This window comes from Dermacentor albipictus, chromosome 1 (genome assembly GCF_038994185.2).
Source record: "Dermacentor albipictus isolate Rhodes 1998 colony chromosome 1, USDA_Dalb.pri_finalv2, whole genome shotgun sequence".
Taxonomy (NCBI): domain Eukaryota; kingdom Metazoa; phylum Arthropoda; class Arachnida; order Ixodida; family Ixodidae; genus Dermacentor; species Dermacentor albipictus.
In genome coordinates, this window is record NC_091821.1 from 39,397,867 (window position 1) to 39,417,299 (window position 19,433).

The 19,433-nt window shown below is 44.0% G+C and overlaps 1 protein-coding gene across 7 annotated transcripts in view; it reads left to right on the forward strand.

The window, feature by feature from the left end:
* The window catches only part of LOC139061054 (glutamine--fructose-6-phosphate aminotransferase [isomerizing] 2-like), a 91,872-nt gene that overhangs the window by 31,327 nt on the left and 41,112 nt on the right, over positions 1-19,433 (forward strand). For all 7 annotated transcript variants that reach the window (XM_070540498.1, XM_070540519.1, XM_070540534.1 and 4 more), the window contains exons 2-4: positions 1,900-2,007; positions 7,710-7,799; positions 11,990-12,115. In XM_070540498.1, coding sequence (XP_070396599.1) covers positions 1,900-2,007; positions 7,710-7,799; positions 11,990-12,115 — 324 coding nt within the window. The remainder of the gene's footprint in view (positions 1-1,899; positions 2,008-7,709; positions 7,800-11,989; positions 12,116-19,433) is intronic.

Sequence of the window (19,433 nt, forward strand, 5' to 3'; positions counted from 1 at the left end):
CTAGAGACTGTGAAGGAGTACGTTTACCTAGGTCAATTAATCAGAGGGAACCCTGATCATGAGAAGGAAATTCACAGAAGAATAAAAATAGGTTGGATCGCATACGGCAGACATTTCCAGCTCCTGACTGGAAGCTTACCATTATTATTGAAAAGTAAGGTGTGCAATCAGTGCATTTTACCAGTGCAATATGTCCAGTGCCAATGCATTTGCCAGTGCATTTCCCAGTGCATTTTGCCAGTGCATATGTGGCAGAGACTTGAGAGCAAGTGAAGGGCCACGCAAAGAGCGATCGAACGAAGATTGCTAGGCATAACGTTAAGAGAGAAAGAGAGTGGTTTGGATCAGAGAGGGAACGGGTATAGACGATATTCTAATTGACATCAAGAGGAAAAAATGTAGCTGGGCAGGTCATGTAATGCGCCGGTTAGATAACCATTGGACCATTAGGTTACAGACTGGGTACCAAGAGAAGGGAAACGCAATCGAGGACGACAAAACACTAGGTGGAGCGATGAAATTAGGAAATTCGCGAGCGCTAGTTGGAATCGATTGGCGCAGGACAGGGGTAATTGGAGATCGCAGGGAGAGGCCTTCGTCCTGCAGTGGACATAAAACAGGATGATGATGATGATGATGATGATGATGATGATGATGATGATGATGATGATGGAGGTGGCGGGCCCCCCCCCCCGAAAAAAATCCTGGGTACGTGCCTGGCTGGGATATTCGCCGTTTATCCTCACTCCTAAGCCTTCCCAGTCTAATGTCTTGAATACTTCTAAGCATGCAGTGAATAGCATTGGAGAGATGGTGTCTCTTTGCCTGACCCCTTTCTTGATAGGTAACTTTCTGCTTGTGGAGAACCAAGGTAGCTCTGGAATATTTGTAGATATTTGCCAAGATATTCACGTATGCCTCCTGTACTCCTTGATTGCGCAATGCCTCTGACTTCTGGTATCTACACTGAATCAAATGCCTTTTCATAATCTATGAAAGCAATATCGAGAGGTTGATTGTACTCCGCAGATTTCTCGATTACCTGATTGATTATTTCTGCATTTGCACTTCCTTATATCACGGCCGCCCTGAAGCGATATATGTATATATAGCACTGTGCTCGCCTTCCAGCTCGGCCGTGGTTAAATAAAAAATTGGAGGACGCTTAAGCTTCGCCTTCAAGAGTGGAACGCGACAGCGTTCCCGTCGACCCGCCAAGGGGTGTAAGACAGTGGGCTACGGCGCAGCGACTACGCGCCCCGCATCGGACGCGGTGAGCGTCGAGCAGCGCCGCGTTCCGCGCGGCAACGAAATGTGCGCCTGAGCAAGCGACGCACGCCTGAGCCTTAGAAACAGCTCGTTTCTAAGGCAACACCGCATTCACTAGAGACGCTTTTGTACCGCTTTGAAGCATCAAACTCGTGGCTGAGTGGTAGCGCCTCCGTCTCACACTCCGGAGACCCTGGTTCGATTCCCACCCAGCCCATCTTGCAAGGTGTTTTTTATTCATGAAGTGCCTGCTGGGATTTATCGCTCACGGCCAACGCCGACGACACCGGCTTTTCTGCGACACGAGCTCCTTAATGCTGTCGCGTTAAAATTAAATTATGGGCGTTTACGTGCCAAAACTACGATCTGATTATGAGGCACGCTGTAATGTGGGACTCTGGATTAATTTTAGCCACCTGGGCTTCTTTAATGTGCACCTAAATCTTAGTGCATGGGTGTTTTCGCATTTTGCCCCCATCAAAATGTGACTGCCCTGACCGGGATTTGATCTCGCGACCTCGTGCTTAGCGGCGCAACACCAGAGCCACTAAGCAATCACGGCGGGTGTCGTTATATTCTCGCTGGCGTTCCATGTGCTACGATTGTTCACGCTCGGCGTTTTCATTTCAGGAATTTTCGCCTACCTGAATTACCTCGAACCGAAGACACGACGGGAAATCCTGGAATGTCTCATCAAGGGCCTTCAGCGACTGGAGTATAGGGGCTACGATTCTGCTGGTGAGTTCAGATAACTTTGCTAAGCAGCCGATCGCACGAAACCCTGTCATTGTAAATTTACGTCTGTCATCGTGACTCATCTCATTATCGTGACTTATTGTCGTGATACCGATCGCCCTTTGCTTGAAACGCAAAAGTTGCGTCTTAATAGAAAGTGGGAAAAAATACCGTATGCATTAGGATGGGCACTGATCGAGTTGAGTTCGCGTTACGTCTCGTGGCGAGGACCATGCTTGTGTCGCTGAAATCGCCGATACCCGCACCTGAAGTGCTTGTGCGCGTAAAATGAGACTTCATTCACCTTCCTACATGTAGCTATGTACTGCCGTCTTATTGCTCGATCAAGCGTTTTCGAAAAAACACGTATTTAATAGCAAGCAGTACTAACTACGCAGGCGCCAAAATTGAACAAAAGGCCACTTAATGCGTGTGAAATAAGGCACGTGCCCGGTGTGTCGTCACCCGCTGGCTACGCACGCTACTTTTGACGGCGTGACAAGCTAGTTCCTGCGCGTGTTACTGCACGCGCAGTAACACGCGTGCAGAAGCTTCGGCCCTGTAGCGCTTTCTCTTCGATCATTGCAACAAAAAGTTGTCCGCGAGCTCTAGCGCTGTGGTGTATATCTAGCCACTACGCCAACACGGCAGTTTCTTCACGTCCTAGGTTGTTTTAAATGTTGTTGTCGGTCATTTGTAAACGTCATCCACAACCTCTTCATTGCCATCTTATCGATTAGTTGATAAATTTGGCTAATTAAACGTATTCGCTCACAATGAACGAGAAATATTCATTGAACACCACCCATCAAGGTACAGTGAACGCTGTTCGCGTAGTGCCCTCAGCTAAATTTTAATTCTTGGCGACTTTCAGTTAAGACAGCAGAATACCGCTGAATAAATGTGAAGCGACGTACTGGTCATTGCACGTTAGCCAGTATTTCTTACTGTAAAAATGTTTACCCCTTTAAGGGTGTCTTCTTGTCGCACTGGCGACAGTCTTACCGTTAGGGCCTCACAAAAATTTATACAGGACGACAGTGGAGCTCTAACTAGACGTGCGATGACGAAAGACGTAGTTGGAAACTTTGTAATCATTCTCACAGCCTTGGGGCGCACAGAAATATCAGGCAGGAGAGTTTCGTATCTCTCCCTGCGAAATGCTATTGTCCGATTGCGTGCCGCATGCGTCACGCGATCCTCCAGCTCGGGTATTCTGTAGTCGCAGGTATTCTATAGTCGGGTATAACTTCAGAGGGCAGCATAAAAAGGCAGCGGCATTTGCCTCCATGCACACGAGCCTCCATCAATGGGGCTCTTGCATTGCCCAGGGGGCGCTGCGAAAAAGGTGCTAAAAAGCGCCCTCTGTCCTAAAATGGGTCGTACCAAGCTCGGTCGTCTGCTTCGGAAAGCACGTTTACAATATGGACCCGCCACTTTCGGTTGTGTTGTATCACGGCCTGCAGCGAATATCCGGTGCCGAAGATTTTTTCAGGGGTGGCACGCTGCGTAAAGGCAAGAAATTATGCAGTGCCGAATACCTGTATACAGTTCAAGAATTAAGCGGCGAAGTTTTAGCGCGGTGTCAATCGCAAGTGAAGCGAGTCGCGTACGAAGTGGAACTTCAGGTTAGGTTTGCACGCTGCTAGATTCAGGCGCACAAACGCGAGGAAATGCTTCATAAAATGAATCCACAGCAGCGATAAGCAGACATCATGTGTACGGAACTGCTCGAGCACACGATCGTACTCGCCGCGAAGGCAGCGGTCTTTCGACATGCCGCGAAAACGGCGGGCCTCCTGCAATCTTTGTTGACTGCATGCCGCTAAACAAGTAGTTATGCCTGCGTTGTCGTAGCGGCCATCTGTCCCTTTTAGTAACTGCTAATAACTGATGCAATGCATATGAGCTCGCACGTACGTGCGAGCTCGTGCGCTGCTCGCTTGACGTAGCTTTTAATGACAGCGCTCGAACATCGATCTGCTGTAATCAATACTACCTTGCTGCGCTGCCTCAACATGCTGACTTGAAGTCAAGTATGAGCACATTTAACTCTCTAAGAGAACCTGTGCTGCTCGTAGTGGGGTAGTGAATCGTCACCGAATCAGCCCGGCCATTTGTGGTCATTTGCACACACCTGGTCACTTAACCACTTCGCATCGGTCGAATTGTTAATTGTCGCTGTGCCCGGGTCTCGAATCGTGAATTACCAGCCATGCCTGCTGCTATGTCGGTGTGCTGTCGGGACTGTAGGTGCAAAAGACCGAAATTTAGAACGCAGATAATCAAGCAAGCTTCAAGACAGGCGAAGCAGTCAGCATGGCGCGAAGTTTCGCTTACTCAGCGCGACGAACTGCAGCTATGCAGCGTGCCCGACGCTCCACTTCGTGAGGCCTTGAAGGAAAACGGTAGAATCTGATGTTGGGATTCAGGCCTTTTTGCTCATAGCAGCCCAAGACGCAGAAATAATGACGGTGACGCTTTCTCGAGGCTGGCCTAGGTCTCTCCGGATCGGCGTCACCGATTCCGTCTGCTCCCAGCATTACCTCCCACGGCACACGGAGAGCCCGTTATCGTTAAACTGTAGGCTGCGGCGAGCTCGCAGCGTGGTCGGCATGGTCTGCGAGAAGTGACGAGCTTTTTCGCACTCGCAACAGGGCAGAAAAAAGTGCGAATCGACGCAAAACTCGGCCGAGAAACGTGCTTCGCCACAGCCAGGGCTCAATACGACCCAAGCTGGTACGACCCAGATGTCGTTTCCCGCGCCGCCACCAGGCGCCGTTACTATACCTCAAACTCCAGCGCAAGACGCCCATGAGTCTGTGTTGGCAGTGACGCTCGCCTCCTGAAATAGTTTGCGGCACTGAAATATTTCTATCTCTATTAATCTCCTATTAATGAAGCACTAGAATGCTCCCTAGAGTGCACATAACTACCAGTGTATAACCAAAATTTGCTATGTGACTAGTTAGAGGCCCTTTAATAAAATATTTCTTGAGGCTCTGATATTGAAAAATGCACGTTTTCATTCGAACAAGTGGATAAATCCAAAGGAAAAAAAATCGTGCAGCACTGCCCTGCAGACATTCATTTGCATTTAAAAAGTAGAAACAATTATTTGCTTTGACAGTGGCCAAATTCATTAGTCGGAACAGCCTCAACGCCATGGAGGACTCTCTCCTGGGTAGTGCTTCGGCCTTCGCAAGAATGTCATCTGCAGGCTTGCTTGTGGGGTGTCGTTACAGGCTGCGCATAGAATACTTTTCGTTGCAAGTGCTCTTTTATGCTACAGGAATGAATAAGTTGGCGTTGAACAGACATGCTTGGAACAGTGCAGAAGGAGTGTGGTAAACATGCATGAATTCTAATTATTAAAATGGCTGTATTTATTAATGTGGATGTTGTGAAAAAGGGATATTACAAGAGGGATCAAGAGATGGCATCACCAACTCGTGCGACATATCTAGGCAGCTTATGTCGCACTAAGGTCTATAGATGAAACTTTTTTTTATCCAGGGACCTTAGCGCGACATGCTGGCCGAGTGCTCCTTTTCAATCCTCCACTTCCGCCGTCTCTGCAACTTTTCTCCTCTGTATCGAAATATCTTGAAGACCCACGCCTTTTTGATGTCAGAGCAAATATGAAACGAATTTTCTACTGCTGCTATCACAACAGCTGATATCGCTGCGCAGTTGGAGTCATACTAGATACTGCAGCGCTCGCTAACTGCTAGCAGACGACGGGGCACGAAAGGGCACCTTTAATATGTGTTCGCCCCCCTGATTGGCCGAAGAAGCCTGCATCTTCCACAGTGCTGCACGGAACTACTGATCTTACTTCCCGATACGCTGGTGCCGCCGCGCAGATTTTTTCCGAAGCCACACGGTGGTGGGTTCTCACCGCAGCCTTTCGGCGCTCATCAAAATGGTGACAAGCAATAGACAGACGAAAAATAACTGCACGTGATCATTGTGTCACAGTGCAAAAAGCCGTGGAATATCATTGAAAATAAGCCTGCACCATTTCCCAAAGGTTAAGAAGCGAAAGAACTTATGCCCGATAATTAACAAGCTGTGGATTAGGAAGAATGAGACTGAAATGGTTAACAACCATTTCGTTCTACATGTTTTTCTAGTGCTACATGTTGTGACGCATGCAGTGTTTGATTCTACTCTTTCCGTGATTTAATTGTGATGCAGTGTTGAAAATGAGTTCAAATCATGATAAATGCGACAGAAGAGAATGCTTATCTTTCAGAATTGTACAATTTGGCTGGGAGAACTTAGTTAAAAAACGTTGACCTTCGTGTATCGCTCTTGCGCACGTGCTGGAACAGTTTATCTTGCTGGTCTGTTCGGCTGTTAAAGTTGTGCAAAAATTTCCATTTTGGATGTCACACCCATACCTTCAACATGATTGTTTTTGTTGTAGCCTGAAATTTTTCTGCATGATTAAAAAGGTGCATATGTGCAAAAAGCTGAAGCAGGTGGTTTCAGCACTCTGCTCATTCAAGCGCGGTAATTACTAAAAGCCAAAGGTGGGCACCACTTGAGCAACACATTCAAGAGAGGCTCTTTGCGGGTAGAATTTTTCACTTGCCATATTACTATTTCCAGTATTTTATTTCCATTCAGGTGATTTTGATTATGCTCACAACTTCATAGCTTAATATTATTTTCATGCATTTAATCACACAAATGAGTATAGTTAACGTGTGTGGATTACGTTAGAGTATATTTACATGCGTTTGGACCCAGAACCCAAAGGTCTCCACAACCATTTTTGAAGATGAGGTTTTCTTCGATTACTTGCCATGAGGTTGGAGTATCTGGGATTTCATTATTTTGTAACCACTTCCAGAGAAAGAGATCGGTCAGGGGACTTGTATATGTCATAGGAATATGAAAATGGAATCAAACGATACCTCTCCATGCAAAGAAATGTAGCTATAGTCTGCAACTAAGTGTATAATAAGGAAGTGGTATAATTAGCCATAAATGGGGTGGGATGCGAGTGCCTGTGTTGCTGTCACTCTGCCATGTCCTCAGCTGGAGTGAAGTGCCCGAGTTCAGGATGGAGAACTGAATCAGAAGCAGGGACAGTGCAGAGCTGTCAGCCATGCGAGAGCATCGCCTGAGCCTTGGGGCGTGTGTTCTGAAGAATTCGTGTACACTCGGGCCGATAGGCCCTTTGCCTCGCGGTGTATAGCGTGAAAGAGAACAAGAAAATAGAGGCGAGGGGGCGCATCACAGTGTCAAATGCTAAAAAAAAGAAAGTGGCGACCAAGTGCCAATGCTAAACAAGACGTCAACGTAATGTGCATGAAATACGACATGAACATATAAAACAATTTAATAATGAGCATAAAAAAGAGACAGAATAGAGATCTAATTAATATTTAATTATTTATTCATTTGAACCACTGTGTAGATTGACCTTGCCTTCTTTAACGTTAACACTTGGTTGCACCTTTCTTTTTATTTTTGTTAAAGCTCGTAAAGCTGCAATAATTTCAGCTCAATCATCATGGGCCCATTTCACCGTCAGTGGAATTAAAGGTGTGTGCGTGCGTGTACATTTGTGTATGTGTGATTTTAGTCTTTTTCAATGGGTATTTTAATTTGTATAGTGTCTTATTTGATATCGACTACTTTAATCCAATCCATTCTTATTGGTATGCTTTATTGTCCTTTTTACCCCACAGGAATTGCCTTTGACAAAGACTGTCAGGGAAATGACATTTCCATCATTCGTAAAATTGGAAAAGTCAAGGTGCTTGAGGACTGCATATGGCGTGAGTGCAATATTCATGTTCTTGCTTTTAAGCATGAAGTGCTACTGGCTCCATTCTTGTCACTTCTTGCACAACTTGACCTCCAAGAATATGTAATGATGCTTGTTCACTATCGCACAATTCCCTTTTTCTTGTGCGTATGAGCTCCATCACCTAAGCATAAGTATTTTAAGTCTAGAAGAAATGATGTGATAAACTTGTAAAAATTAGTAATTCATGGTGCTGTTGCTTAGTATTGTGTTGAGTGTATTTATGGTGTAGATGTGGATGTGAGGGAACCCTGTGTCTGTAAGTTGCCAGGAGGGCAATGCTTTCAAGGAATAAACAATGGAAGCCAGCATAGATTCGTTTACTGTGCTGGTATAAAATATGTACTGTTTTTTTTTTTTCACTTGTTTGGTGCCGACTATGCACATACAGCCAGTGACGTTTGGGGGTGTACATGCAACCAATCAGTGGTGGCCAGACACTTGTATATGTCATGTATGGTAGTCTACCATTGATGTTTGCTGCTGTGGCTGTAATGATGCATGCATTGCATGGGACTTGTGCATTGTTTGCATAAGCGCATGCAATCTTCAATTTCGTATTTAAAAATATGTCTGCTAGCAATCTGAACTGAGACAAATACAATAAAGCCAACTTTACCGATAACAACTATAGGAAATAAAAATGTTGTTATTATGGTTAGTGGCGATTATTATATATGTTAAGGCTGTGCTTTCAGGGTGAGCCTTTCAATATATTCACCATCATGGCCATTCGTGCCTGTTGGTATGCCATAGTAAAGGTTTTATTATTTATTTATTTATTTATTTATTTATTTATTTATTTATTTATTTATTTATTTATTTATTTATTTATTTATTTATTTCATGTACCCTCAGGGCCATTGGCATTGGAGAGGGGAGTGGTTACAGTCATACAAAACAAGAAAAAATAGGAATTGTGATACAAGGAATAGGAGTATTGCAATAAAAGTTAACAAGTGTGTCTACTCATACAATATTAGCTAAGGCATTCTTGAAAAGCTGGTAATCTTTGATGGCGGCTGTCAGTGCGGGAAGGTGATTCCACTCTGCTGCTGTACGAGGTATAAATGACTGGAAGAAAGCGTTAGTTCTGCAAAATGGGACGTCGACCTTGTAAGCATGATCTAATCGAGATGATAGGTGACGTGGGGGAGCGATTAATTCGCTACGCAGGTGTGGATGATAAAACATCTTATGGAGCAGACAAATACGAAACGCTTTGCGACATGAGGCTAGGGATGGTAGATTAAGGCTTGATTTCATTGAAGATATGCTAGCGGTCCTGTTATAGTTGGAAAGAATGAAGCGAACCGAGTTATTTTGGACCATTTCTAGTGAATGTATTAGGTTTTCATGATGAGGGTCCCAGATGGATGCGGCGTACTCTAGTTTCGGACGTATTAACGTTTTGTACAACAGCAGTTTGAGGGATGAGGGCGCTTTAGAAAAGTTGCGGCGGATGTAACCAAGCATACGATTAGCATTGTTAATTATGTATGTGATATGTGCAGACCAAATGAGAGTGGAAGTGATGTGTACACCAAGGTACTTGTATGAGCCTACCGATTCTAAGAGAACATGATCTAAGGAATAAGTGGGGATACTGTTGCAAGTTCTTGATACACGAAGAGATTTACATTTTGTGATGTTAAGTTCCATTAGCCATGTTTTACACCACAATGAAATAGCGTTCAGGTCAGTCTGAAGAGCGGTTACATCGTCGCTGCTTGTTATTTCTGAGAAGATTACGCAGTCATCAGCAAATAAATGGATATGAGAGGAAACAGAAGAAGGCAAGTCGTTGATGTACATTAGAAAAAGAAGAGGCCCGAGGACGGAGCCTTGTGGGACGCCGGAATGGACAGGGTTTGAGTGAGAGTTAAGATTATTAGCTGACACGTATTGTGAACGGTTTTTAAGGAAACACTCAATCCAAGCAAGAAGTTTGGGGTCAATGTTCATGAGCTGTAGTTTGTGAAGTAGCAGTTTGTGAGACACTTTATCGAAAGCTTTGGAGTAGTCTAGGAAAATGCAATCCGCCATTGAACGAGTATCAAGAATTAGGTGTAGCTTATGTATGAAGGAAGCCAGCTGCGTTTCACAAGAATGTTTTTCGAAAGCCATGCTGTCAACTTGAAAAAAATGAATTTGACTCAAGAAAGTTAGCAAGCTGTGAATATAGGATATGTTCTAATATTTTGCATGGGATACTGGTTAGTGAAATAGGCCGATAATTGAGAGGAGAATGCTTGTCACCTGATTTATAAAGTGGAATCACCTTACCGACTTTCCAATCAAGGGGCAGGTATTCTGTGTCAAGCGACTGTTGAAAAAGTTTTGCTAGTAAAATAGATGAATAAACAACAGTGCTGTGCAAAAATTTCACGGAAATTAGGCCATGGCCAGGAGCAGAGGAGAGATGCAACGATTTAATCACGGTTTCGATGCCACAGGGTTCAGTTGTAATTGGAAACATAGCCTGGTAATCATAACAAGGTGCAGTGGGTGGGGAAACATTACAGGTTACAGATAAGTTTTGGATAAATGTTTCATTGAGCACGGATGCAATATGATCACAGGGTATGGCATTCCCAGAGTTATCTACAAGAGTTATGGTGTCATCATCTTTTTGGTTGATAACGCGCCAGAATTTCTTGGTATCATTTGTTAACATGGACGGCAGCGTGTGACATAAAAAATTGTTTCTGGCATTTCTTAGCGCTGATACATATTCGCTTGAAGCCAATCAGTAGGCACTCCAACGAGCTTCACTTGAGGAAAACTTTGCCGACTTGTACAATCGACTCTTTTTATTTGATAACCGTCTTATATGAACATTATACCAGGGAGCGTCTGGCTTGCTAGTTACGATGCGAATGGGAATGTACTTGTTGGTTAGGTAAGTAACGTTTTCTGCAAAGATTGCCCAGTTAGTTTCTACTGTACGGCTGTCGAAATCCTGGAAGAAAACATCAAGGAATGAACATAGTGCAAGTGTGCGAGAAGAATACAGAAAAGACAGAGCGCTGTTTTTCCCATATTCTTCTCAGGCCCTTGCGCTATTCAAACACTTTACCTTTAATTTGTGTTTATGCTAAAGAACCACATGAATTTTAAATTGCTATTCCTCCACTAAAGTACCTCTCGTAACCTTCATGTGGCTTTGGGCTGTACCGGGCGTACAAGGTATTTGAGGACGCGACTTTGAATTGCCATATACACTATTATTCTCTCGTTACATCTGTGTAGGCATTTAACATCATCTACACTGACCCCTCTGTCACCTGTCTAGCACATTTATTCCAGGGTAACGGCTTTCAGTATGAAACAGGAGGTGAGTCCATATGTTCTCCTAGTCCTCTACCATGCTGACCATAACGACTTGGAGATTTCTACCTTCTTGCCTGTTGAGAAATCCTTTGTTTTATGGGTGAGACAAGAGTTCATGACCAATTATCGTCTGTGAAAGAAAAATAATGACTGCCAGTAGTGAGATGCCATTCAGGTGGTGGATTTTCTCCAGCAGGTGGAGGCCATGATGAGTGAGAACACTGAAAAGCCATTTATGGCCATTTCCAAACATCTTCAGGAGGCAGAGTCAGCATTCAAACTGCCTGTGCACAATTTATTTAGACACCACTTCAAAGTAGTGGATTTGCCTGCTTTCACAGGGCCTGCACAATCCGAGAATGACTGGCTGTGAATTTCTGCGGACACGTCACCCTCAATGGGGCATCAAAATTATCAATATTTAGACCTGCTATGCTCTGTGTATGGGGGCGTCAGTGTAAGAGAGACTAACAAACAGCCATGCAAAGCAAGAAACTCTCAAAAGGCTGCTATTGTAGGAGCACTGGCCAACATCAACACGCACTATCTGGTCCGGTTACGTAGCTTTTATTGAAACCGAATTCGGTAAATAATTGAGGCTGAAGATTTTTTTAAGTTTTGAAAAGTCGTAAAACAAACACTAAAATATTTGGAACGAATATATTGAATCAGTGTGTCCTCAAATACCTTGCATACCCGATAAATCCCCATTATTGTAACAAGATGCATATGAGCAGTTGATTCTTATGCTGACCCTTGGGAGACTGCAGGGGCTGTTATTTGAAATTTTCTGCGTACTATTTCTCAAAGAGCTGCCTCGATTTGCAGAAAAGGATGACCTGGACATGGATCATGAGCACAATACACACGTTGGTGTTGCCCACACACGTTGGGCAACCCATGGTGCTCCCAGTGACCTCAACAGCCACCCACAACGTTCAGACACCGAAAATGGTAGGTGTACATAAAACTTTGTTAAATTTGTTAAACTTGTTAAATTTTTTATGAATGCTGCTTATAGCTGAAGAAGCTAATGGGCAACAACTATATACCTTCGCCAAATAAAAATGGCTTTACATCAGGTGAAAAACTTACTAGCAAGAAAGGAACGCCATTCAAAGTATAGCTATTGCTTCAGTTCTGAAGCATTTCTTAAAATTTTCTATTTAGGTTCTTCTGGTGGGCACTAATGAGTAGATATATATATACAATGCTAAACACATATACTGACATGTGTACTTATTTATATTTTTCTCAGGGACTGCATTTCGCAGTCTAACAACTTTTTTATCGCTCAGTGCTGGACATGCCTGCTTGGATTGGAAGTTTCTCGAATGTTACCAATGGTTGTCACCGAACCTTGTGTAATCTGATTGTATGCACGACGTCACTTGCATAGTACTTTCTGAAAGACACGAGGGCACCAGTGATTATGCTGGAACCTTCGACAAGTCATGTAATAAATGCCAACACGCTTAACCCGCTAATCATATTTTCACCGATCGCCGAATGTGCGCGCCACTACCATTGTGCTTTGAGTGTAACCAGTTTTCTGGGCACAGTTACACCCAGTAAAGAGTTGGTTTTGTGATTCACAGTGTTTGCTACTATGATTTTCATTGTCACTACAATGTGACATCTGGTGGACGTGCTTCATTGTGTAACGGAAAACTCCTGCAAGCCCAAGCTGTGAGGACGTTGTCAATGTCAGCACGAACAACCAAGCTAGTGCCGCAGTTTTAGACCGTGTGGTGCAGCACAAAGTGCGTCAGTGGTCACAGCAAGAAACAAGGACAAGCGCTTACTGCCAACTAAAATTTATTGCCTGAAACAAGGTGTTATATAGAAAAAACAGTGGGAAAATGACATAAAAATATATATATGTAAAAAACAAACAATAAAGATGAAAAACACTATAAATATGCCATCACCGCTCAGTGTTCGTGCTGCCATTGACTGAGAATGCCATCTCCCTTCGTGATAAGGCCAGGGATGACTTGCTTATGCACAGGCATACTTCACGTGCCATACTAGCCGACTCAATGAGGATGCGCATTCGATCATGCCTATGTGGGAAGATTACTTTTGTTTTTCCAAACAGAGGTGTACATTCGCATGCGCTGCATTGCAGGGCTAATAAACCTTCCTTTCCATTCTTAACATTTTTTGCATGTTCACACAGACAATCGTTCAGACACCTGCCTCTCTGACCTACGTATAGCCTTGCGCCGCATTTTAAAGGGATTCTGTACGCAACCCCTTGCACACAGTCCACGTAACAGTTGCGGTGCTTCATACTGGGCATTTTGTTTCTTGATAGGAGTGCTTTTCCTTGATTTCGAACAAAGCTTGTGTGGGGCAGAAAATGCTAGACATACACCAAGTAAGGTCCACCGCTTCAAGCAACCCAGATCAAGGACTATTTGCCACAAGCAATTTCTGAAAATTTTGTTCTTGAGCAAAAAAAAAAAACATACACCCTGTATAGTTATTCAGTTAAGAAGCAAGATACTTGAAGAGAGAATGAAGGAATCTGTGAGTGAGCATATGCACTATCAGGTTTTCATGAAACGGATATGGTGACTCGATTCCAAATGTCTTGCAATGCAGCAATTGAGAGAGAATGCAGCCTCTATTTGACCATGATAGATACAATTGAATATTATGTATGACCCTAAACTGTGCAAATTCATTATGTTTGCGTTGCTTGCTGATTTTCAAAGTCGCCATCAGCAATGCATCAATGAAGAGAATAGCACTCCAAGACCAAAAAGGCCTTGAGGAGGCATCAGAAATTCAATAAATGAGAGTGCAGGCGAGCCTACAGCTAAGGTAAACCTCCATCTAAAATACTATACCTTGTATTACATCGAAAGCAGGGAGTAACCAAGACTGTAGGAAACCACACACTCGCAGCTGAGCAAACAGCAGTTACTCCTTTCTTTTCCAATGCAGCTGCTCGCTCTGCTGCGTGACAAAACCATGGCATTGCACATTTTTCTATTTCTTTGATACAGTTGAAACTCGATTTAACGAAGTGATGACCATGCTCAAATTATTTCGTTAAATCGGGAAGTTTGTAAAATTGAGAAAGGAATTTTTTTGTCCTTCTTAATCTAAAATTGTGTCGTAGCGACATGCAAAGGCTACCATGGCATTGTATGTGCCACTAATACAGCCATCTGTTGCATAAACCATGAAATAACGAAAGCAACCACTGCCACCCCTACTGAGGCGGGGTTGAGTCTACTGTTGCATGCATGGGCGCGGCGTGCACCCTCGTCAAAATAAAGCTAGGGATGGAAACCATGGTGCCTATATGACTTAACATGATAGCTTTAGAGTGCATGCTCAAAGAAGAACCCGTCGGTGTCAAAATTAGAAAGAAATCGGCACTTTTTTTACTTATTTATTTCAGGAAAAACTTCATTAAATCGAGTCCGGCCAACTTGTTTAGTTAATTTGGGTTGATAACATTGAACCCTATGGGTACCTGCCGTAGGATGTAAATTTCTTTGTTAGATCGGGAACTTTGTAAAATTGGGCTTTGTTAGATCAAGTTGTAGCTGTAGTTGCAGTTGCTTGAAATGGCACCTGCCCATCTGTGAGCATGGCTGCAAGGAAGAAAAAAAAGGCATACAAATTTGTGCTAATTTCATCACAGGAACAAAAACAGTCTTAGTTACAAAGGCACTAGGCAAAAGTTCAAGCCAAGGCTAACCCTGCAAATTGCTAGGCATGCAACTTTGAGCTAGCGAAAAAGTTTCGAGGCATGCGGCATTGTGTTTGAACCATCCAGCTAGCCAACAAGACAAATACCATTATAAACCACTCGAACTGACATATTGCACATCTTTAGGCATATGCGAGTTAGCTAAATGCTTGGGCAGCATGTTTACTCACCATATTACCTTCCACAGTGGCCGCATTCTGATGGCAGCAGAATGCGAAATGCTTGTGTTCACATTAAAGATCGCTATAGGTAGTTAAAATTATTCTACAGCCCCCCCCCCCCCCCCCCCCACTACAGCATGCCTCATATTCAGATTGTTGTTTGGCATGTAATACCACAGAATTTCATTCTAGATCTCCTTATTTACTGCTACTTCGTACTATAATATTGTGCACTATATAACAAGCAATACTTTGTTGCAATGTGATTGACTGGCGAACAGTTAGAATGTCACACCATGACATATTACTAGTAGATGATTTCCGCAAATAATTCGTTATGCAGTTCAGGTGTAGATATGAACTTGGCATCTTCAAATCCTTGTTGCGAAGATTCCCGAGTGTCAAAAGAGATGTGTCCAGCCTCTAGAACATCTTTAATAACGCTACACTCACTGAGGCTAATGTCGCTTGCCACTTCTGCATGGTGCTGTATCAAAGCGACTATACATCGCTGCAGGATCTTGCCCATATGATGAAGGTGACGCCAAGGTCAGTTCTTCATTGCCACGAGAGGCAGACATATCTGATGCATCTGCTAAAGCTTCTAAAGGTTCACCAGCGGGCAAAAATACGCAATTCAAGTCTGTGACTACCATGGTGGACACACCGATAAACTGTTGTCCAGGGCATGGAAGCCATATTGCACCACGTAGTAACAGCATTTCAACAAATAAATGCAGTGAACTATGTGTTTTAAGCATACAAAACAAAAAATGATTGAACGTCAAGATAGAAACATAGCCTATAAAACAGTGCAAACAATCGCTTACTGTTATTTTCAGATGACATTGCCTCTCACTTTTCAACATCACCATCACTCGATGTCCACATCGCTTTTCCACTCTTGCACTAAGAAAGTATACAGAGCCAAACTAAAGAAGCAGAATAGTGAACGCGAGCACACTGACTCATGAGAAACTATGCATACTTTCAAAAAGAAAACAGCTGCAAAAGTATAGAAATATCATTTATAGTCAGAATCCGAAAGTTGGTTTGACACTTCTTGAAACCAAAAATCGCGCAATTTATTGCTCAGCCTGCTTTGGTTTGGATTGGCTTTAACCTCAAAAATGATGGTGAACACATTGTCCTTAGCAAAAACCAAATTTAAAAATATGAGCATTTTTGTTAGTAGTAAACTTTGGAACTAGATTTTCTTACAAATACTTTTGTTAATGATGGTGTCATATTTTATGGCTAGTGACTGCTGCCTACATTACAAAAAGAAATGTCGGAGGCTATGCTTCTATCTCTTCTGCCATTCTGCTCATAGCATGCTCTAGAAGAGATGGGGGTGGCCAAAGGCCATTGCAGGAGCTGAAGTGATGCCATAATGTCAAATAGCTATATATTGTGCATCGAATTTGTACCCACCACACCGCATCAGCTTCCTGTAATAGCTCATACAAATCTCAATGGCCATGCCTTTTCTAGTTAAATAGGCCAAAAGCAATTGTGGAAGCTTGAAACATGTCATGTACAATCTGGCTAAATTTGCGTGTTACTTACTGACAGGGAGTAAATACGATATTTAGAATTTGTACAGGAGTAATTGAGCAAAATGAGAGCAAGGTAAAATCAGGAGCCAACGTTTCGACAAGTGGACAAGTCCACTGTCGAACTGTTGGCTGCTGCTTTCACCTTGTTCTCATTTCCACTTGTCAAAACATTGGCTCCTGCTTTCACCTTGTTCTCATTTTGCTCGTCATCTTGAATTTACATCTGACACATTCCCCATGTTTTTACAGGAGTAATTGGCCCTTAAGGTGCGCATAAACTTCATATGCTACCAATATATGACCCATCAGTGTTTTTGCTTTAGTTGAGAAAAAATTAGCTGGCCATTCAGACTGCGTTCCGCACCTGCGATGTTCCAGCTTGTGATAAACACGGCATTAGCTCAGTTAAAGTCCTATCTCGTCTACTTGGATGACGTTGTTGTCATCGCCAGGAATTTCGATGATCAGCTTAGACAGCTTGGGACAGTACTAGAAGCCATCAAGTCATCAGGGCTCACTCTCAAGCTGGAAAAATGTCGCTTTGCCTGGGCCACGTCATCAGCAAATCTGCAGTCCATCCTGATCTGCAGAAGAGATCTGCCATCGCTGACTTTCCACAGCCTGCTGCCAAGAAGGGAGTGCAGAGATTCCTTGGTCTGTGTGCTTATTACAGGTGCTTCGTCGAAGACTTTTCACACATCACTACGTCATTGACATATCTCACAAAATACGACACCGAGTTCAAGTGGAAAACGTCTGCAGTCGCCACGAGTACTCACCCACTTCGATGAAGACACCGGCACTGAAATTTACACCGAAGCAAGTAGCATAGGCCTCGGCGCTGTGTTATAGTCCAAAGAAAAGACTGATTTGAAACAGTCATTACTTATGCTAGCCAGTTGCTGTCAAAAGTAGAAGCCAATTACTCGAAATAAAAAAATTTTACCTTCATTTGGGCTACCATGAAATTCTGCCCTTACCCATATGGCAGGCCTTCAAAGTCGTAAGCGGCCACCATGCCTTATGTTGGCTGGCAAACTTCAAGGACCCTTCAGGACACCTCGTACGATGGAGTTTGACTCCAGAAATTTGACATCATCATCGTGTACAAGTCGGAATGGAAGCACTGTGATGGTGACTGCCTATCACCCGATTGACCCACCACCACAAAATGACGAGGATAGCGACACGTTTCTGGGAACAATAAGTGTGGAACACTTCGCTGAACAGCAACAAGCAGACCCAGAGCTAAAAAACCTCATTGAGTACTTGAAAGGCAACACTGACATTGTCCCTAGGGCATTTAGGTGAGGATTCTCTTCATTTTCCCGGCAAAACAATGAACACGTAAAGCACTTCTCACCAGTGTGCACCAGCTACCTTCTTGTTGTTCCCTCAGCCAATGCCTCCTTTAAAAGATGCCTGCAGCATGAGCCAAGAAGCTGGTTCCGCCCCTCTCTTCTTCTTTCCTCCCCTCCACCACTGTCGGTTGCAAGCGTTAGTTGCGGTGGCTATTCCAAACTTGAATCACGTGCCCCTACCTCCGAGATTATTGTTGCAATCCCAGAGGCAGGACCCACGGTCTCTTGCCAAGCCATTGGTCAAGCGCGTGCCAGTCTCAAAATTGTCACTTCCTCCGCAACAGGAAGTACAGTCAGCCACGAGTGCCATCTTTCTGTGACTCTGAATCAAGGGAACCTCCACTCCAATGGGAAAATGAACGACATGGCAGGCATCTATTAAAAGAGGCATTGTCACAGTGCTGCGTCCAGAGGTACTACACATCCTACATGGCGATCAGATTTCTGGGCACCTGGGATTCTCCTGTATGCTATTGAGGATACAAAAGAAGTATTACTGGCGCGCCTGACCGTCAACGTTGCCCACTATGTCGAAACATGCCGAGACTGCCAGTGACACAAGACGCCACAAACAAGGCCAGTGGGATTGCTGCAGTCAATCGAGTGACCTTGCCGACCATTCCAGCAGATCGGGATGGACTTGTTGGGGCCATTTCAGGTGTCAACGTACAGGAATAAGCTGATCATCATGGCTACTGACTACATTACCTGCTATGCAAAAAGAAAGCCAAACCCAAATGTACTGCAGACGAAGTGGCGCAATTCTTTATCAAGAGCATCCTGTTACGATATGGTGCCCCAGAAGTCCTAATCACTGACAGAGGAACTGCTTTTACGGCAGAGCTTAGTCAAGCAATCCTGCAATACAGCCAGATAAGTCATTGCAGGACAACCGCCTACCACCCGTACACAAATGGCCTTGCAGAGCGCCTGAATAAGACCCTCACTGACATGTTATCCATGTACGTCGACATCAAACACAAGACCTGGGATGCAGTCCTTCCCTACGGAGCCTTCACGCATAACACAGCAGTGCAAAAAACAATGCAGATCATGCCATTCAAGCTGGTTTACAGAAGGAACCCGACAATGACTCTTGACGCCATGGTACCGCAAGTCGCTGCGGAAGACAACCTTGATGTCAAGGCCTATCTCCAGTATGCTGAAGAAGGCCGACAGCATGCCCGCATGCGCATCAAGAATGTCTCAATACGTGGAATACAAGCCCGGGGAATGTGTTCAGGTTTGGAACCCAATATGCCGACGTGGACTTATTGAGAAACTTTTTTGACGCCATTTTGAACCCTACAAGATCGACATATTGGCTCACTGGACTGTAAGGTCGTTCTAGCATTTTGCAATCCGAGTGGCTCTGTGCACAACCTGAAGTGCACAGAGTGGCTCTGTGCACAACCTGCAGGCAAACATTGGAGCTTTGTTTCTTTGTCACTTTGTTGT